This window comes from Strix aluco, chromosome 12, assembly GCF_031877795.1.
Source record: "Strix aluco isolate bStrAlu1 chromosome 12, bStrAlu1.hap1, whole genome shotgun sequence".
Taxonomy (NCBI): Eukaryota; Metazoa; Chordata; class Aves; order Strigiformes; family Strigidae; genus Strix; species Strix aluco.
The window spans coordinates 13,510,963-13,532,022 of record NC_133942.1 but is presented as its reverse complement, the minus strand read 5'-3'; the positions used below and the strand labels follow the sequence as shown (position 1 = coordinate 13,532,022).

The 21,060-nt window shown below is 35.8% G+C and overlaps 3 protein-coding genes across 7 annotated transcripts in view; 1 reads left to right on the top strand and 2 right to left on the bottom strand.

The window, feature by feature from the left end:
- The window catches only part of TIPIN (TIMELESS interacting protein), a 311,840-nt gene that overhangs the window by 67,058 nt on the left and 223,722 nt on the right, over positions 1-21,060 (bottom strand). The window lies entirely within an intron of this gene.
- ZWILCH (zwilch kinetochore protein) lies at positions 4-15,047 on the top strand. 3 transcript variants are annotated; one of them, XM_074838009.1, is made up of 18 exons: positions 4-81; positions 545-596; positions 1,791-1,883; positions 1,996-2,114; positions 2,796-2,992; positions 3,512-3,591; positions 3,884-4,039; positions 4,282-4,353; positions 4,692-4,785; positions 5,668-5,723; positions 6,985-7,087; positions 8,073-8,152; positions 8,367-8,523; positions 9,538-9,566; positions 9,949-10,085; positions 10,375-10,470; positions 10,560-10,678; positions 11,360-15,047. In XM_074838009.1, exons 4-18 carry the CDS (start codon positions 2,020-2,022, stop codon positions 11,449-11,451), a joined length of 1,563 nt encoding a protein of 520 aa, XP_074694110.1. In that variant the 5' UTR covers positions 4-81; positions 545-596; positions 1,791-1,883; positions 1,996-2,019; the 3' UTR covers positions 11,452-15,047. The 3 variants fall into 3 exon arrangements, with proteins under 3 accessions (XP_074694110.1, XP_074694109.1, XP_074694111.1); XM_074838008.1 differs by having other exon boundaries at positions 10-236; XM_074838010.1 differs by lacking the exon at positions 4-81 and adding an exon at positions 252-309.
- LCTL (lactase like) lies at positions 13,380-19,217 on the bottom strand. Of its 3 annotated transcripts, XM_074838013.1 has the most exons (9): positions 19,128-19,217; positions 18,491-18,586; positions 17,770-17,824; positions 17,514-17,675; positions 16,527-16,801; positions 16,044-16,170; positions 15,383-15,582; positions 14,781-14,844; positions 13,380-13,495 (listed from the first exon to the last, which is right to left on the bottom strand). In XM_074838013.1, the coding sequence occupies exons 1-9, from the start codon at positions 19,215-19,217 to the stop codon at positions 13,380-13,382; spliced, it is 1,185 nt and encodes a 394-aa protein (XP_074694114.1). The 3 variants fall into 3 exon arrangements, with proteins under 3 accessions (XP_074694114.1, XP_074694115.1, XP_074694116.1); XM_074838014.1 differs by lacking the exons at positions 14,781-14,844; positions 15,383-15,582; XM_074838015.1 differs by lacking the exons at positions 14,781-14,844; positions 15,383-15,582; positions 18,491-18,586.

The window sequence follows — 21,060 nt, the reverse complement described above, 5'->3', positions numbered from 1 at the left end:
ACATTTTTTAAAGTTTTTCTTTTTTTTTTTTTTTCCACAGAAGGCGTGCGTCGAGAATAAATATAAATAAGACCCACTCCTGTGAGGGAAAAAATAATTTTTTGGCCTCCGTTTGGCACAGCACCCCGGATGTAGTGCCGGGGGGCGGGCGAGGCGCGCGGTTCGGTTGCGCGGCCGGCGATGGCCGCGGAGCGGCGGTGGCAGGCGGCGGCGGGGCTGTACGGCCGCCTCCTCCGGTGGGGCTCGGCCCTCCGCGGGCGCGGGGCGGCGGTGGCAGGCGGCGGCGGGGCTGTACGGCCGCCTCCTCCGGTGGGGCTCGGCCCTCCGCGGGCGCGGGGCGGCGGCTGCCTTGAGGGGCCGCTCTGCTGAGGGGGGCGGCTCGGCCGGGGAGGGGGTGCCGGGTGGGGCTCCAGCTTGTGGGGAGGCTGCTGAGGGTCTGGCTGTAGACCTGTGGTGTTTTTGTTTATGCAGTTAAACTTGCTGTTTAACGAGGAATGCAGAGGAATAAAACTTTATATACCTTAAACGTTTCCTTTTCTTTCAGAATATACGAAGAAGGAAGGGAAAGCATCCCTGAACGTCCGTATCTCTTTGAGGTAAATATAGATGTGAAAGTATAGTCATGTAACTTGAGTCGGCATGTTTAAAATGCGCAGCCATTGATCGACAGCTGAAATATGCGTGGGGATATCATGTAAAAGGCAAAATTTACCTCAGCAATAACTCCTTGGATCTGCCGCTACCTCAGGATGGAGAGGGAGACGCGGGTACCAGAGTGCCGCCCTCCCGGGGCCAGCACCAGCCTTCGCCTCCCTGCTCATTCCTGCGCGCCACCTGATTTTTTGCCCCTGTTAGCTTGCTTAAAATGGTTGTAATGGTTGTGGGCGTGAGAGTGTTGTGGGTTGGGGGTTGTGTAGAGTGCAGAAGGTGGGTGATAGCGTGTGTGGCTGCTGTGAGGAGAGAAAGGAGCTGCCACAGCAGCTGCCCTCAGTCGTATTTTCATGCTTCAAACTTGCAGCTTCTGATGGCACGCTTTTTATCTAAGTGTTTTTATGGGGAATGGGATATCTGTATTAAAATAGCAATTGCTTCTAACAGCTTTTGGAACAGCTTTGGAACAGCTTTTGGCTGGAAAATCTAATGTTATTTTATTGTATTAATCTTGGGCTTTATAATAAGTTTGATAACAGTTTGAAAATAAAATCAGATGATTATTTAAATATATTGTAAAGTGAAGAGCAGATTAGATGTGAAGTATCAAGCAGTACTTCTCTGTGTGTGTAGAAAAGCCTAAGTAAAGATTGATGTTCGTTCCTTTATTCTTGAGAACAGGCTTGAGTTATTTAATATCTCCAAACTGTTTACAGCTCTCATGAGACATCCAGAGAAGTGATCAATTGATATTTAATGTTACTTTAAATGAGTGTTCTCCATCTCAGGGATATTTGGTGACTGCAATTGCTACTTGACAATGATGATCCCTCATATCTCAGATTATCTGAAGTTTTGTTCATTGAACTAAACTTTAGTTTCTTATAGAGTCAACCTGTTGGAGATTAAATTTTCTATGTTGGTTAGTTGAAAGTTGTTGCATTTTCACAGTTGACTCCACCTATGTCATGCTGTAACTGTTCTCCTGAAGAAAGAAAGCCTTAGATTCATGAATGGTTGCAATAGGGTTGGAAAACAGTTTGTGGAATTAGTTAATTTTGCAATTTCTGGTATAAAAAACTTCTGAAACGCAGCATTTATATATAGAGTATTAAAAAATTTTAACTTTTTTTTTTCAGACTGATGTAGAGATCTGTTTGATTGGTGGTAGTTGCAAAAGTCCCATTGAAAGATTTTGGAATGGAAGCAGTGTATATATTTTGCAGAAAGCAGTAAGTGTGTATGAGAGTTGTTTTTTTAAAAAATATAATCTAGACTTTTGCATTCCTATCAAGTATTTTGACATACCTTGCACTTTTTGACTTACCTGTGCATTTCTCTTAGAGACACAATGAAGAAAGTGACCCAATGGAAGAATCAAAAATGGATGATGCTGTTTATGGCTCTGAGCTTTTACCAAAGGAGAGTTCTGGACCAGTGGCTCTTTCTGTAAGCAGAGCAAAGTAAGTGTCAAAGGTCGGCCTCCCCGTTTGATGTAGCTTTCTTTTGCAACTTTTGTCTCTCTTCTTAATATTCAGAACCTGTATTATTTTCAATCCCTCAAATTAAATTACTCATTAGTTTAGTGGGGAGATATGACCATTTTTCATCCTGTGAAATGGTCTCCCCTGGCTAAAAGAGTTCCTAACAAAGTACCTGAGGTACTGGAAAAGCACTTGTGAGCTGTCCCATTAGGTTAACGGGACTGGTGTAGGTGAGCAAAGAAAGCTTACTAAGATTTCAGTGCTTGTTTTTGTAAGGCTTCTGTTAAAAAATAAAATATCTAATCTGGCTCTTTGGCCGTTTTTAAAATACCAAGGCATGGTATCAAAGCATGGTGACTAGTTTGCTAAACTAACTTACCCTTTTAACATGTTTTAAATGTAAGTTTCAATTACAATTTTAGAACCTTTAGTCTAAATTAAAATATTACATTAAGTACATTCTCAGTTATGATGTCTTACTTCTTCTTTTGTGACTTCATTGTTTTACCTGTAAAAAGAGGATTATAATACTGCATTCTTTTTGTAAAATGATTTGATGTCTGCTAACGAAGCATGGTAGATAGGAGTTAAGTTTTATGTAAGGCATCGGTTTAGCTGTACTTGCTGACATCTTAATTTTTTTCCTATTCACATTTCTAGGCAGTTGATTTCCTTATATACAATGGTACAAAATCCAAACATGACCCACCTGAAGATAAGTGAACTGGTTGTGCTTCCTCCCCTCTGGATAAGGTGTGACGGTTCTGATCCTGAACATACTTGTTGGCTTGGAGCTGAGCCTCTCAAAGCTGGCAACAAAATCACAGGGATCAATTTCTATATGGTTACATGTGATGGTAAGGTTCTAATTACACATAAAATTAAATGAGGAAGGCTTAAAAATGTGGGAATATTGATGTAGCAATGCTATATTTGTCCTTTGTGTGATGTTGGCTTGGTACAGCCCTATATTCCTCTTCTTAAAAAACAAAAGAAAAAAAAGAGAGAAAAGAAAAGATATTTTAACCCATGCTATGTGGGGGAAATGACTTTTTAATATACTTAACTCAAGAGTATCTGTGCAGGCCTACCTTCACTCAGGTACCATAACTTGGCAAATTTAAATCGTTACCATTCAACTGCTTATACAAGCACTGACTCTTATTATCAATAATTATCAATATCAACTAACTAATTATTAGTTATCAGCACCAGCTCTTATTATCAATAGTACAAATGCAAGAAGAATGTCTGCTTTCTAAAGGACAACATGAGTCGTACTTGACCGAATGGAATATTTGAGAATTAATTTTAAGTACCAAATTTGATTTGTGTTAAATGTTTTTTTTTGATTCTTACTTTTCTTCCTTTCCTAGGTCCTACAGCTGATAAAACCCATTTTGCAAACCTGGAAGAGCTCAAAATGGCACATAAAAAGAAACATCATTCATCTATTGTAGGTTTTTACGGTCTCTCCAATCTAAGTTTAAAAACTCTGGTTTTGGATTTATGATACTGGTTTTGGGAAGCTTTATAGATTCTATTTAGAAACTCGCCCCAGTGTGATTCTGTAGTATAATAGTCACTTTTGAAGTAACATTTGAGCTCCCTATGTTACAATGCTTTTGTCTGATATTAGCCCTTTTTTTGTGTGTGTGTGAAATGCTTTTAAAATTGTTTTGTATGCATGCAAAATAATCACTGTTGTGGTGGTTTTGTTGTGTTTTTTTAAAATCTGTTCATTCTAGGTGATGACAAAAGGATTTGCTCAGTATGAACTTATTAGAGCTGCTGCAATAGAGGACACAATCGTAGAATCTGAAAGCAATATATCTGTTGATATTACATGGAATACTGTCGATAAGCTTCTGGAGACACCCCCACTAATTTCAGCTGCCACACTGGTAAGTCAGGAAGGAAAAAGCAAACAAACCCAAACTCTTTCCATAGCTTACATCATGAGTAGTGTAAAGGGTAGAAAATAAGCTTGACTCTTGACGTTTTGTGTTTGTTAGTCTTTAAATAAGCAGCACAATGTGTTCATAATCTAAATTATAAATGATGCTGATATGCATTTCACTACTGAAAATTTCAGGACACTTGATTTCTAAAGTTTGAAACTGACGTAAACTTCTGGAACTTTCAGAATATTGCACTGGAGTCCGGGGACCCCAGAAGTCCTGTATATCAGCTATATAGAGAACTGCAGTTTCTCCTTGTAAGTACAAGTGAGAAATTCCGATTTCAGATTTACATGGAATGGTGATTTTACGTGTTAATAACTTACTTCATTTAAAACTTCATCAGATGTTTCAAAGATAACTTTAAGCTTTTATTTTAGAGTAAACTTTGAGTTCAGTTTTAGGAATCTTGAATATAAAGATGACAACCCATCAACACCAAAACCAGGAAATTCAAGAAGTTTCCAAATTCATGGTTAGCTGTATAGAGAGATGTATGATTCTTGGGGAAGCTTACTGCATTTTGAAGTATGACACGTGCAGAACCTCAAACAAGAACTGACTTGTGTTGTTTTGATTTTCATGCTGTGTTTAGGCTTTGGCCGAAGGTTTGAAGACAGGTGTGACTGAGTGGCCTGAGCCATTAGAGTCTGAATCAGCTGTTGAACTGGTCCGGGAGTTTCTGACGGGTAATTGCTGCTTGTTAGATGGGGACAGAGGGACATCACATTTCACAGAAATAAAAGGAAATTCCACATAGAATTTTCAAAGTATTAGAGATGTTGATTTCTCTGCTATAACCACCTGTACAAAGTAGTTAAATAAATTAGTCAGTACACCTTTGTCATCTTCCTTTGTCCTAATATCTTGGATAAAAGTAACAATTGTTTCTTTACAAAATGGCGCACAATGTTTAAAAAACAACTGAGAGAGTTCTGGATGCGACTTTCCAGTTATCTGATGTACACAGGAACTTCTGAACGTGCTAAGTGTTCCTTTGGTGGTGAAAAACAATACAGTGATGACATCTTAAAACGAAGCATCCAAAATTACTGATTCCTTCTGAAAACTGTTGTGAACAATACGTCTCTTGTCAGAAGTTTAAGATATTAGAAAACAAGCCTAAAAAGAGAATCAGATGTAGGAATGCACCAAGAGATTTGCAAATGCAACTGTAAATTTTTTTTAGTAAGTAGATAAAACTTGGACAAAAGATAAAAACAGACAAAAACTCTCTGACAAATACAAGTGGAAGAAAACCAGAGACACTTATTAGACCACCTACTACCCCTTACTGCTTCCCCACTGGAACTTAACAGGTTAATACTTAGATAATAGAATGTAGTAAAGGTATATGGGGGAAATGTATATCTTTTATTAAAAAATATGAATAAATTATTTTTGAGACTATATCCTTACCCAGTAAAAACAATTTAAAAATGGATAAATTTTGTCTATTAGCCATCCAGTCAGTGTATTTGTTAATTATGATGTGCCCAGGGATTTATACAATTGGTTTGATTATTTTTTTTTTTTTCATAGTGGTGAAATTTATTTTTTTCCTCTCCTAGATTTAAAGAGGAAGCTGGATGGATATTGTATATCTGGAAACAACAATGAAACGGAGGTACATGCCATTTCCTACCAATTGCCTTGTCATCTTGTTTCCCTTATAACTGTAGTTATTTCAAACTTTGACTACATCTATTACATATTCTGCGTATGTTATTTATGTATATATGTAAATACACAGGTCTAAAGATGTAAAAAAAAAAAAAAAAAATAGATCTCTTGCTTTCTGTTTCTGCTGTGTAAAAATAATGGAAGGCAGCCTTACAGGCAGAATTAGGAATTCCATAGCTATCCTCTAATAGATAGTCCACTGTAATTTTTACCTTCAGAAAACTTCCCTGTTTTTTTATTCTAAATGGTCTACCAGTGTCCATTATACATATTTTTTATATAACTTGGTGGTATGGAGCTATTTTGATTTGCTTCTTTCCCTTCCTTTTTCACTACCAGAGGCTTGCAAACTGAACTGTAGTATATCAACTGCAATCTCTGACCTTTGTGCCATTGCATTCTATCATTAATTTGCTTTTGTTGCCTAATTTAATGGCTTTGGGCCCATTTAATGGTATCAGTTATATATCTGCCTATTTATTTAGAGGTTTATGATATTCTGAAACAATGGACAAATTGAAATTATAAAAATGTCTTCATGCTTTTTTCCCCTTTCAATCTACAAAGAAAGGTTTGGGTCTTTTTCCTGTTGAGAAACAAGTTGTGTATAGTTGATAAGCTAAAAATATAATGATTTCTGTATCAGCCAAACCAGAAACATTCAGGATCAGGATAACAGGAAAACAGTTCTCTGTTTTGAGAATCTATGTATGTATTAATTCTGGCCTCCCAGGGCACTGCTAGGTACACATACAGCTATTTAATCATCTGTGAGTTCAGTGTAGCGTAGGTCACGTTCCAATTTAGTGCTTGCTGGACTGTATTCTTGCTATTTACTAATGCTCTATGCATTGAGCCCTTGTAAGGTGAAAAGGATCATCCTGAGCCTAAGCAGTTGGTTTTTACTGGACAGTCTGGTTGAGCTTTACTTGGCTGTGATCAAGTCTTTCTGATAGTAGGCTTCAGTTCCTGGTCCAAAGCTAGCAATTATCCAGTGTGATAATTCTGAAGAGAATTAGTCTCACTTTTAAATAAAAATATGCTTCAAAGCTACTATGCACTAGTAGTTTCTGTGTGGTAGTTTCCCTGGAAAAGGAGAAAAATTAATGATGAATCCAGTATTGATCTCTGGAGAAAATTTGAATTCATAAGGTCTTTGAATCTTAGGCATCCTTTTTTTACTTAAGACAAACAAACTCTTTCAGAAAATCAAATGTGACACAGCTGCAGTGGACAGTTCAATAAAATCAATCTTCAGTGAGCGAGGAGACCTGGACTTTGCTGAACAATTATGGTGCAAAATGAAAAGTAAGTGTATTGTGGTTTTTTGCGCCATCTGTTTTCCTTTAATTCTTCTGTTCTCTGTATCTATTATACTGTATTGCTTTTTCAGTGAAATAAATATAAATTTCTCTGAGTTTTAAGGACTGATCAGCTCTTCAGAAAATTTTTACCAATAGGCTTTTTCTGAAAGAGCTAATTTTAGGTATGTGAGATGATGTACTTTCTTACAACATATAAAGGTAGACCAACATCTAGCAGGAGATATTATATTTCATTTTATTTGATTATAAAAGGTACTAAACAATCAGTAGTACTCATCTGGTCTAAAACTGAAAACTGCACACAAACTTTATCATTCTTGTAATACCACTCACAGTCCTTCAGTAAAATACATTTTTATTTATTTAGTACTGTTTTTCAGATTACTAACTAACTTCTGTTAAGCTGTTCCAGAAATTATAACAACTCCTTTCTCTTTGAGGGATAGAGTTACTCAGCTTCTAAATCCTTTTCATTCCTGTTAGTGCAACCGCTGTTGTGTTTGAATCGAAACTAGGTAGCTAAAGTCCACTGTGATGACTGCAGTGTGTCCTGCTTAAGGGCTGTATCTGCTGCACAATGTCTGGAGGCTTGTTCCTTGTTTAGGAAGCAGTTAGTTGGGTAAAGTTCATATTCTAGATAGATGCTGTTCAGTTAAATTTATAAAATGTATTGAACTTCAATGTATAGAGAGAGAATGTAGCCAAAATGTGTTCTATGACAAAATGCTTCTGCCATGTGCTGTTCTCTTAACAGGCATATGCTGTTCAGTAGCCTCTTTTGATCATTGTTTCTTTAGAGTAACTCTTTTTAAAGTCACGATATGACCAACTTAACAAAACCCAGTGTAATCTGTCACTTCAGCTGTCATTCTTTAAAAGATTCTTGCAAGTATCCTTGGCCTATTGTTATTAACAGCTACAGAGAGAGCTGGATTGATAAATAAAATATTGCATCTTTGTTTCTTAAGGTGTCAGTTCCTATCAGGAGTTGATAGAGTGTTTCACACTGATCATAAAATCCCTGGAACATGGTGAGATACAGCCATGGGTATGTATTTGTGTTTCACAATAAATGTTAAAATTTTGAGTTGTTTGAAGTATAGTTCTTGTCACTTAACTGCCCTTCATTTCCGTGTTGTGTTGTTTTAAAATTACTTTCACATGTCACAGTTTGCCTCTATTTCCTTGGTGTTGTACTTCTAAACAATGTTTATGATGTTTTATACGCAGTTACATCACAAGAAAACTTTTCTAACTTTTAGATTCATCAAGGGAGTAGCAGTTTGCTAAGTAAATTGATTCAACAGTCTTATCATGGCAAGATAGAGGTCATTTCCCTCGGTGGCATCACTCCGATTCAAATGCTCTTAGAGATTGGTCTGGATAAGATGAAGAAGGATTATGTCAGTTTTTTCATCGGTAAGCCTGGTATCTGTTAACATCACTAGAAATTCAAGAGAAAAGGTATTCCATACAGGAAATAATTAAGTTTTTGGTAACCTTGATCTCACTTCTGCTCCCATCTGCTGAAGTGCTGTTTCCACCTTCCTTAGTAATTGTACTTTTCAGTTGTATATGGTTTCAAAAGTTAAAAAATTAATTTGTTTCAAAATAACTATAGCTTGCATAATCGTGTATTTCTTTTTCTATTTGAAGAAACCTTTAGAGTGAACCTCAGGTAAAATAAATACCAGATTTAAATAACTATGAGCAGTTTTGTTTTCTTATCTGTTTGCTGTAGGTGAAAAAATAAGAGCCTCATGCTTTTTCTGTCTTTTCCTTTATGGTCTACGTGGGTTAAAAGGAAATCGGGCAAGGGTGTTTATATGTATTTTTATGCAGTAGCTGTGTTTGTACAGTCTGTAGTATTTAGATGTTTTTGATTATTGTTTTATAAATATATTATACTGGAAACAAAAAAATAGGGTGGAAAGATTTTTGTAAAGTACAATTTTTCTTGAAAACATTGTGGCTTTGTTTTCAGTATTATAGCTTTATTTTTTTCTAAATCTGTGAGAGGGGTTTGTGTTTTACTGTTGTTACTAACTTCATTCCCTTCATCTCTTAATTTCTTCATTTCTTTTTTGCTTCGTCATCCCGTTTTCATTCTTTGTTTCATTTGCTGTTTTATTTTCACTATTTGTAAATCTTTATGTCCCAAGATGAGTGGTTGTCTCAAAGTATGTGATAGGTTTCTTCGTTGTGCAGCCTTGGTAGTAAATAAAATACTGCCTCTGACATACCACTTTACAGGCTGGGTTTTTTCGTGTTTTGAATTGAGTAATCACGTCAGTAAATAACATCTCAGTCCTAGGGACCTTGGGCTTTTTTTTAGCAGAATTCCCTGTTTGATTACCTGAATGTTGCTTATATTTCATCTGACATTGTATAGTAAATTGTAATTTTTTTTTTTTCCTCTTGTTAATTTTACAGGCCAGGAACTTGCAACATTAACCTACTTGGTAAGATGCCCTTTTTTTTTTTTTTTTTTTAACTCTGAAAGCACTATAAAGTAGAGCACACTTAGCTGAGGGTGGGATGCAAGTTGTATCATTCTTATAAATTGAGAAACTGAATTGCAAATCATGAGAATGGAACAACATGCTGCAGAAATGTCTTTATGTTGTTTCCTTATTTATATATTATTTCCTAGGTATCTGATATAGGACAGTGTACCTATGTTGATACTTTGATAACATGGAACTTTGTTCTGACTCTTCTGGGCCATTCTTAAAATTTTGGTTTCTCAAAAAGAAGGAGGAAAATTAGTACAGTGAGGTATAGTGTTGTGTGTCTGTAGAAACTGAGTGTCCAGTTAGGAGCAGAAACTGTTTGCTGTTCCAGGATTACTTCATTTCCACATCAGTAGATCTACAAGAACAAGTCCATCGTGTTCAAAAGCTCCACCATATGCTGGAAATAATGGTCAGCTGTACAGTCTTACTTCAGTTTAAGCATGAGAACCTCTTCCCTTTGACACAGTAATTATTTCACTTTTACTTCTTGCTCTTTCAACGACAATAACAAATAGATTCTTTGACAGTTGTAAAGAAACTCTTAAAAAAAAAAAAGCATCCCTCCTTAATGTTGATGATAATGAGACTGCAGAAGTAGCAGTTGAATCCTCCTGCTAAATTTTGCTTTGTGACTAAAACTGAAAACAAAGGAAATAATGAGTCTGAGAGTATAGTTAATCTTGCACAAGGTTTATGCAGTGTTGCACAAGCATTTCTTCAAAGAAAGTTAGTAACTAGTTGATATCTATTGTAGAATCTGCATGAAGTATTATAAGGAAAACCCTCTAAATGAGAAGCATGTGTTTCAACTGCCGATCAGACCAGCTCTTGTCAAGAAGTTCTATCAAAAGTAAGAGCAACTTCAATGTTTGCAGCATTAAAATTCAGATGTGACTGAATACCTGACTGAATTTTGACATTTTCTGATTATTCTCTCAGCGATCACCCAGAAATATGGAAGGTGGACGTAAGTAGTGCGCATGGACAGAAGGAGGCTAAAACAACATGGCAAGTTAGTACTAATCCTCCGGTTGAGCATATGACATCAAACAATACAGGTAAGGAATATTTATGGTGAAATGAAATAATGAAAGTACACACTTCAAACAAATTCAGTTTTTATACTGGGTTCAGTGGGTCTGAACTTCTTCTTACTTTTCAGCAAATGTGAAACGATGTTTTGCCTTTTAATAAAAGGGTGAGATAGTATTGGTAGAATATAAAAGATTTTCAGAAAGTGGTGACTTTCTGCCTTCTCATCTTTGAGTTATGTTTTTAGAATTAAAAAGACAGAATAATTCCAAATATGACATGATTAAGTATTCTCCACAGTATCTTACAACTTCTAAAATCTTTGCTGGTGTATCTGAGAATGGGTTTGAAGAGAAATTTACCTGTTACTGAATGCTGGTCTCTAGTCAGAGAAGCAAGCAGGTGCTAAGGAGGGAAGACATGCCTTGCTGCAATCAAATGTAGAACAAGTGAAAAAGCATGAGAATGGGGAAGAATTAAGCATATAGATTGGTACAGAAATAATTTGCCTTTTTGGGGTGAGGTTTGATACAGGGTAATGCTTTGGTAAAGCTTTCCTGTCATTCTCAATTTTTGTCATGAAGTGCTCCTTTCAGTAAAACTGAAGTTTTGAAACCCCTTCCTGAAGGTGCTACATGAACAATTTATCTGCAGTTTCTCTTTGTAAGGGTAGTGGCTAATCACATCTTTTTCTTTTGTCTCTGCAGGTCTCTTTTCCGATTCTACAGTTAATGGAAGCAATGAAGAAAGAATGTATTTTATTACAATGGCTCAGTGCAGTCAGGTGCATTTCACATAAATGCAGGTTACTCTACAGGCAGGCACTTGAAAGGTACAGTAAAAGGGAAAGTTCAGTATTGTCTGTGTCCCAACAGTATATTTAGAAACACTCTGATTTGAAGAACAATACATCTTACAGAGTTATTTGCTTTAGTATGCTTAAAGTGTGACATACATAGCCATAATTCATCTGTAGGCCTCTAGTTTGTTTATAAATGTGCAATTATGAATGTACAGTGTAATTATTTTGAAAATATAGGAGATATTTTTTGTTCATATATTTACAAACATTCAATAAAGTTCTGCACTTTGGGGTTTTAAATTTTATTTTTATTCATTAAGAATGCAATCAGACACTGTTCAAAGTGTGAATTATCTTAACCCAGCAAAACAAGCAATATTGTCATGTTTTCATGGTGTCAAGTGACATTTCATCATCCAGATATGTTTGGAAAGTTGTTCATCCAGAGCATTGTAAACTTCTGACAGTTTGATTTTCTTTGTCCCTGTATTTATATTTTGGAGTATTCTTGGATACACTTCTCTCTCCTCTTCAAATTCATTTTTTTCCCTCAATGCAAAGTGAATTATTTTAACAGTGTTGTCTTGTGTACTTTTGTATAATTTTCTGAAAAAAATGTTCAGTATAATTGGCTGAGGATAGTAATTTAAATATGTTGGGATGACAGTTGCATACGTTCTTATGTTGATTAGATAGTGTATGTAATGTTTTGGTAGTGTAATTCTAGATAATTACATGATGTAGTATATGCTGATTAAAAGACTTGAGACAAACATTTTGCATAAAAGAAACTATCAGCTTTTGACGAGTAAAAATAAGGAAAACCCCAGTATTTATGCTTTTTAAAAACTATAAATTTCTATAATTTCTGGTTTCTCCTCAGTGAATCTTATTTCTTATCCCTTTCCTAATATTGCATCTTAATAACTCTCAGTTTAATAGTTAGCCTTTGAAGAGAAGGTAAGAACAAGGCCCATTTTGGGATTTATGTACTGATAGTGCACATTCAGTGTAGGCACATGCAGTGTTGAAAATACAGTGCGAGCTAAATAGGAAGGTTGTTTGTTGCTTTGCTTTAGAGGAGTAAATAGAAGGACAATATAGGCAGCTCATCATATTCTGGAACAAATTTTTTATAATCATGTACTTAACTTGTACCTACCTGCTCTAGAAGTGAATCTGAGGTGGAATATTATGTTCTGGAAGTGCTTGCATTACCTATAATACACATTTCTGTGTGTAATATATTATAAAGTCTTATGAGGTAAACCTAGTTCCCTGTAAAAAAACTAGAGCGATAAGAGTCCTTGGTTTAAATCTGACTCAGCAGTTGTCATTTTTGATTAATCACTTCAAATAATTCTTCTCCACACCTAAATAGTAAGGTGTATATTATCCTAACTTTTAGACATGAATAATAAGTTAAAATTTAAGCAGTGTTCTTTGAATATTTAAATGCTTTTCTATTCTAAAATTATGTGTCTGTCTCTCTTCAACTAGCAGTTTCATGCTAAGTAAAAGTCTTACTGAGAACAGACTGAAATCAGAATTTGAAAACAGCTTTCAATCACTTGAAATTTATACTGGCAAGATTGGAATCACTTTAATCTTAGCTAACTGTTGTTCTGGTGAACAAAATGTGTAGTAGTTTTCAAAATAATAAGAAACATAAAATCTACTCCTTAAAATTAGTAGAAAGTAATGCAGAAAGAAAATGTACTTTGGGTGTTGTTAAAAAAAATTAAATTATATTTTGGGAACTGAATAAAAAAAACTGTAAAAGTGCTAGGTGGACAGGTAAAGTAATATTTCTGTATCTTTACAGTGGTATAAAAAGAGGCATCTGTGGTAAACTTTAACCAATATAATAAACCAGTTGCATTTTATTTATTATGCAAAGTGAAGATGTATGTACGCATGCAATTTTAACTATGATTTCGAAGGTAGAATATTAGTAGGACAATGCTGATGAGTATGCAGAGTGTGAAAACTGTAGGAAGAGCAATCTCTGTCACCATTTCCATGTGAGTAATCAGGGAATCTAAAAATTTGAGAAATGAGTAATACGTAAGAAATGTCATCTTCTGGAGTATACTAATTGTTAACTTAGAGTTTATGTAGATTAAGAATTTTTTGAACATTTATGGCTAAAATTATTAACTGTTGGCATTGTCATAAACGGCAACCAAAACAAACAAAAAAATTTCCTAAGTCTGCAAAAGCTGGAGCAAATCCATGACAGTTTTCCCTCTCTTTTTTCTTTCTAAGGTAAATTTTTGAAGCTATGTCAGTGCGCAAAGGGCTGCAAAAATTGTGCTTACTATGAATTAGCTTCAGTGCATTAGCAGTACTCTGCTGTTCCTTTGATTTTTATTCTCCCCCATGAAAGGAAGGGTAGAAAAGAAAATTGTCAAAGAGAAATCCTTGGGAAGCACTTTAGCCTTTTTATGATTGTTTTGCAGCTCTTTGAGAAATGAAATGGGTTTTATTTTGTAGAATTTTGCTCCACAGATAAGCCTCAAAGAGTTCAGTAAACACAGTTAATTCACCTAGGACATATCACTCAGCAGTTGAGGCTAAGTAGGATAAACTTAGGATGACTGCTTTGACATTTTCTACCACGTGGAATTAATTTCATCCTTCTTATGAGACTTTATAATACTTATTTCATCTTTCTTAGAAGTTTCAGAAATGTGCTGCGGTAGAGTATTCTCCTAGTTCAGGAATTATGAAAGATCCTGAATTACATTGGGAAGGTCTTAAGTGAGCTGGATTAGCCTGGCACTGTGGAAATTGCAGGCAAAGTATTTACATGTTCTTGAGCAGCTGCTCTAAGTTGTGCGGTTGTTAGCTTTGTTACCAGGAGTATGAAAGAGCAGAAACATGGCTTAACACTACCTTAGGCTAGTGCTTAGCCCATTTTTTTAATAGTTTCATTGTATGTAGAAGTCAAACATTTTAGATATTTTCTGTCTGTGTGGTTGTCTTAATTTGTCTGGGTCTGTTTTATGTTTGAAAGAGCATTTAGCACTTTTTATTACTTTAAGGAGAATCCTGTCATCCCTAGCCTTATTTTTAAATAGTAACTCTTTCAGTTTGTGTATTCCATTAACATCCAAAGTTGATCCGTTTAGCTGCAGTGATTTTAGTTGGAGAAGGTAAAGAAAGACATTTTTCTTTAGATGCTTGTTGTATTTGAAAGCCATTGTGCTTTCAGGGAGAAAATACCTTTTAGGACCTGCTAATAGTAGTATTCACAGAGAAATTTAAAATCTGAAAGTTACATAATATGCTTTTATAAAACAAAACAGAAGACACATAATTACCTGCAGCAAGGAGTTGGTGTGCAGTAGAGCAAGTGTCCATGGACCTCTGATACCAATTTTCCACCTGAGGAAGTTGACATGTAGCAGTTCTGTTAGACTGTAATATTCTCTCTCACTCACTGCAGCTTCTTCTCTGTCCCTGAATGTTTGTCCCCTACAGTTGGCTTGAAACTATTTTATTCTGCCACTACATGATTTTCTGAAAGTTTCTTTGTGGTCTTATTGCAATATATTTCTTATAGTTGTTTAATAAAATTTTTAAAAGCATTACTATATTCCATATTATTTTCCAATAAGGTAGCACGTATGTGTAATTTTCTGCCTAGAAATCTGATTGAGCACTGGTAACTTATGATTCAGCATTTTTGATTACATCAGAAAGTCCAATTAGAGTTTGGTAAATGCTTTAGAAACAGTAATTGAGGCTGTTTCCACTTTCTCTGTCTCTGAAGGCCTGTGTATTTAACACATTCCTAATTTACAGAGCCAAAGTGTCATTCCATGTGCCGTATTCATGCAAGTTTTTCCATGAAATTCAATGGGATATTTGCCCATATATCGAAGGAAAAAGAGAAAAGAATAAAATTAGCAACTGACATCACCTCTCTTTGATTTGGGAATCCATTTGCAGTGATAATCTTTTTGTAATAGTCAACGGATGCCTTTGGGTATCGTGGTTTGTTCTTGTTTTTAAAATCAACATGATAAAATCCAAATCTTTCGGAGAAGCCTTTGTTCCATTCAAATTTATCCAGCAGTGACCAGGCAGTATAACCTTTGACATTAACACCATCATTTAGAGCTGTAAACAGAAGGTAAATTATTCTGTTAAGCTTGTTGCCTATGTTTGTCATCCTTAAAATATGGTTCTGTAGCTGGTTTTTTTATACCAGAAAGATATTAGGAGAGGGGGAGAAGGGCAGAAAAATGACAAAGTATGAAGTAAGTTAGATTCTTTGAAAATGTTATCTTTAGCTTAGAGGTACTAGAGCTTTAGAAGAGTGGTAATTAGGTGCAATTTCTCCTTTCTAAAAATGGAAACTGATTATTACAGTATTAAATCTCATGTTGGTTATTGTATTTATTAGCATCAGTACATTTGGCTAGGTTGTCATTTTTGTGAAAATTTATTAGTCTAGTTTGCTGTCCATTTTGATCTGTGAATATTTATTCCTCTATGCTTTAAATTACAAGAGTAAAAAATAATCAGAAGGTGAAAACGCTCAAAAAGCTCATGCACTAAAAAGATGTTTTTAAAGTTACCTTTCAGTATTTCATTAATATATCCTTTCAGATATTCTATCCGCCATTCATCACACAGCTGAGTACACTGTACCTTTTCAGAAACTCCATTCTCTGTCACATAAATGAGAGGGTTCCCATACTGTGTCTGCAAACAAAGATTTGTTTAGACCAGTTCATAGAAACAAAATCATCTTATTTTGACACAACATGAGATTCTTAGTGAAATGCATTAAAAGCAATTTTCTAGATTTACTTAATTACATTTAGTAAGGAAAATGTATAACTAGGAATTTAAGTTAACTATGGTTTTTATTTTAAAATTACTGAATTCTATAGTTTTCTGAATTGAAATTAAGGTGGTTTTTTGGCAAAGAAACTTCCCATTATGACAAGACAAATATATAGGTGAAACTGTTGAAAATCTACAATAGTTTAAGTGCAGCTTCTGCATGTAACCAGGCATTTTGTTCACTTTCTTTTAAAGATTTATTCTGTAATCACCTTAATGAAGTTGAGCAATCTTCTGAATCCCCAAGGCACAGAGTATAACCATTTGGGTCCTGGAGCTGGCCATTTTGGGTCCACCAGCTCAGCCAGCTCATGGTCAGTGTGGTAACTTGACGCTCGTAGAAAGGGAAAGCTCTTTTGTAGAACATAACGAGTAGTAAAATGACCTATTCCCAGGAAATCCGATGTGCCTTTAATATAGGTTTTCTCTTGCACTGAGAAGGTTGGTAATCTTGATTTCCCCAGGCCCTGCTGGGCACTCTTCCTACCTATCAAAATAATTACAGGAAACACCTGAGGAGCGCAGAAATTTGTTTTCTTTACCTTACCAACAATAAATATGGTTTTCCTGAACTTAGTGCAGAGGGCAGTTTACTTTGATTGCTTTTTTAACATGAAGTAAACTTTCATGCTTTTAGTTTGGAGAAGTAGGCTGGATACAATACATGGAGAAGACAGTGAATTAGTGTTTTGGCTTTTTTGCCAAAGAGCATGATACTTGTCAACCAAACGCTTGGAAACATAACATGACAAGAATAGAAGTGCTTTGCTGCTGGGTATGTCACATATGTTCTTCATTCTGTGAAACAAAGCTAGTGGAACCGTGTAGAAACACAAGCTCTAGTGATGAAAAACTGCTGGTTCTTTGTCCTCAGGTGGAAAATCCAGCAAAATATTTAACAAGTCCCTGTCTTAGGCCACTAAAAATGGACTATGACTGAAAAGTGAGGTAGTTGCTTCCTTTCCAGTTGGGAGCACTGAGAGGTGCAACTGTTGGGCTCAACAGCAGCTCAAATTTTTAGTTCTAGCATGTCCCCAGACTGCACAGGAGCTGTCTAGCCCACGGGCCATTTGTTGCTTTGCGTTGTCTCACCAGTTTCCTCATACCTGACTAAACCACACGCTGGACAGGGGCTATTCTGTTGTAATATGCTATGAGTGCATCATTTATTCATGTTATAGTCGGTTACTGGAGCTTACCTACATAATTCTTCATAACTTCTGGATAGTCTCCTTTGTAAATTGGATTTGCAAACCATCCCAAATGAAACTGTATATATCTTTCAGCAGCGTCTCTATCTGTTTGGCTATGTGGATCAACAGGTTCACCCCAGCCACTAGTCAGGGAAATTCCAACCATACCTTAAAACACAAAGGGACAATTCTGCAGTTTATGCATAATCTTTTAAGCCCTTAATATAAATAGAAGCATAATTACAGAATGACTCCTTATTACCTTGCTGCTCACTGCGCCATGTGTTATTGTAAGAGTGCCATACCTTCGCATGAGTCTGTAAGTTAAAAAAAAATCATGCACGTTTTAATCTGTTATGCCATAGTCAGTATAGAAAGCTAGTGAAGAACAAGAGCAGTTTTTGCACTAAGGTGGGTGAAAATACCACATAATTTCTTTTATGTATATTGTGGAAGCTTTCATTTCATATAAGTTGTCAAAAAAGCATTTATGCAAGATTCCTTCCCTAGATTCCAGGAGGTCCCCATGAAGGTAATACATAGCATTCAGTATAGTGTTCTGTCTAGCAGCTCCAGGCTTTGCATGTCTTTTGCCAAATTTATTCAGGCAAGCAAAAGTTTATTTTTACAAGAGCTAGGCTTACTGAAAATTCAAGTTCATTTCAACAGGTCAGGATTTTACTCCTTGTTTCTGGAGTAACCTGGATATTTTCTTATTCAGCCAGTTTTACAGTATGTTTCAGAGAGACACTTAAATTACAAGGAAAAATTTAGGTTGTTGTAGCAAAGTGTCACACCAGGCACCTCCCATCTCATGCTACACCTGAGTATGCATTGGTAGTTTAAAGTCAGGTGATAGTTTTGTTGTGCGAGTTGGAAATGACATCATTCCAAAGCTATATTTCTGTTTAAAGAGCCGAATCAAAACAGTCTGCTAAAAATTCTTAATTCACACGTAATTTAAAGAACGATTTTAGTTTTACTTTAATTATGTGGTGTGCTGCTTGGTATGCTCCACATCCACCGAGCTTCAGTCCTGGTGCATGTTCTCCTGTTTCGTAACCCTTTTCAGCAACTGCCTACAAATACAGAGTTAGTTATGCTCTGAACAGCAGAGCTAATGGATTTGCTGCCATCCTATGGACTTAGATCCTGTGCTCCTCTGCACGGTCTGTCTTTCTCTCAATCTCTCTGTCCTCTACAGTCCCCTTTTTCCTTCCCCTCCCCTTGGCTCCCATCTACTACCCCACTGCTTGGTTGATAATATGCTGTGGCTTGTTGGAAGCCACATGTTGGTGACTAGTGTTAGTGGACTGACTCCCCAGCTTGCTCTTCCCTGATGGAGCGCGTGAAGAGCAAGTTATAACTGCCTCTCTCCTTTCTGTGCCTCTCTCCTCTCCACCTGATAATTTTTCCAAACCACTGGAATTTCATGTCTTAAAACTCTGCCCTTGTACAGAATCTGGCCACTGCGATTTTTGGGCACAGTGATTAATGGCATAAGTCCCTCCCTTTCCCTCTCCAATTTTTGACCTACTTTCCTGTAGTGTCACTTTGACAGAATTTTGGGAACAGAACTGTGTAATGGGAATGATTGGAAGGGAAGCATTGATAACTTACCCAAGGATTACTAAAAGTAATCCAGTGTTTCACACGATCGCCAAACTTCTCAAAACACAGATTTGCATAATCATTAAAATAATTTATCATGCTTATATTTTGCCAGCCACCATACTTTTCTTGGAGAACCTTAATAAATAAGAATTTCAAGAATCAATAATGTTATTTAAAGTTCAGCTGCCTATTAACAAAGACTTCCATTTATATTTCAGTAGCTCAGAAGGAAATTTTTCAAAACTTCAAAGTATATAACTACAATGTATCTAAAATGAAAATGAATAGAAAATAATTATAAGCACACTTAAAAGCATGCAGACATCTTTAAAAATGTTACTAAAGTACACTCAGTCCTTAAACTTGGAAATATGTTTTCTATCAGAAGCATTTATATTAGACATTTCACTAATCTAAATATTGTCTAACCTGTGGGAGATCCCAGTGGTAGAGGCTCACGATAGGGATAATATTGTTTTCCAGAAGACTATTAATTGTATCATTGTAGAACTGTATTCCCTTCTCATTCAATTGCTCTGCTGATGAAACGCACAAACAAGAAATTACCTGGATTGTTTTTCAAATACCTGGAAGAATAGCGATCTAAAAATTTTAACTAAGGAATTTTACGTTACAGTGATGGGTGTACTGTAATACATGTGTAATGGTTAAACTCTGTCTGCAGACAAAGAAACAGAAATCTGTTTAACAGTATTGTTAAAAAACTATGGTATGCTCACGATTAAAATTACTTGCCTACAAATGCTGGTAAGAATATGGTGAAATTGTTATGCTTACTTTTGATGCCAGTGGGCATAATCCGAGGCCATGAGATAGAGAATAGGTAGTGATTAACTTTCATCTCCTTCAGTAACTGAATGTCATCCTGTGAAAAGAAAATCCAATTAACGTATCTCAAGTCCGAGCAGAATAACTCTTCAGTTACTCATCTGTCTTAAATAGTACTGAATGCAGAAATCTATAGAAGAGTTGCACAAAAGAGGATTCCATCAGTTATTTTCTGTATTTTCTTTGAGATGATGGCTCTTTCTACTTGTATACTTTCTTTTTAAACATTTTTTTTTCTTGACTCTCCAAAGAAGTCCTGTAATGTTTTGTATGAACAGCTACGAAAACTGAATGTTTTCACTCTCAAATAGAGGACAGAAAAATGAGTTGAGGTATTCTGCAACACAATTATAGTTATGTCAGAATTTGTAATGTGCATGTTTTAAAAAATAATATAAACCTGTAAATCCTGACCTCAAATATTTCAGCTTAGGCACAAAAACATGATTAGGCAGGCTTTCATTTACCATCTCATACTGGAGTTAGCACAGAAGATAAATTCAGTGTAAATACATGTTATTTTTCTAAGGAATCATACGTCTTTGATATTAAATGAAATTAGAAATTGATGGTATATCAGCCAATGCAAAGAGAATTCTGATGATCAAAGCCAATAAAGAGTGCTTTTATGTAAAAAGGACCACATAACTGAACACATATAGGCAAGTTTCAGAAAGTATTTCAAAATACAAGCCCACAGTAGTGAGTAAGTGTTGAAATGCTGTTGTTTATGCCTGAATTCTCCCTGAAAAATAGGTCCAGCGATCATCGTGTCAATCTCTTCTGATGCAACAGCCCAGTGAGTCTCAGAGTTCCAACCTCACTGGGGGTTTTTATTAAGCTGTTCTTTCAAGCTTTTACTTGTTTGAGAGATCAAATGAAATCTCTCCTGCATTTTCCGATTTTAGGATAGTAAGGCATCATTCCTCTTAGTTCTTGCTGAGACCTCTGGTTCTCCTTTGGATTTCTTGTATGTGAAAAAACTTAACAGAATATAACTTTTATCAGATTAGTTGGAATTCTAATTATGTAATATTGACTTATCACAGTCATTTGGACTCTCTTGCCTTGTGTATCTGTCTTTCCTCCA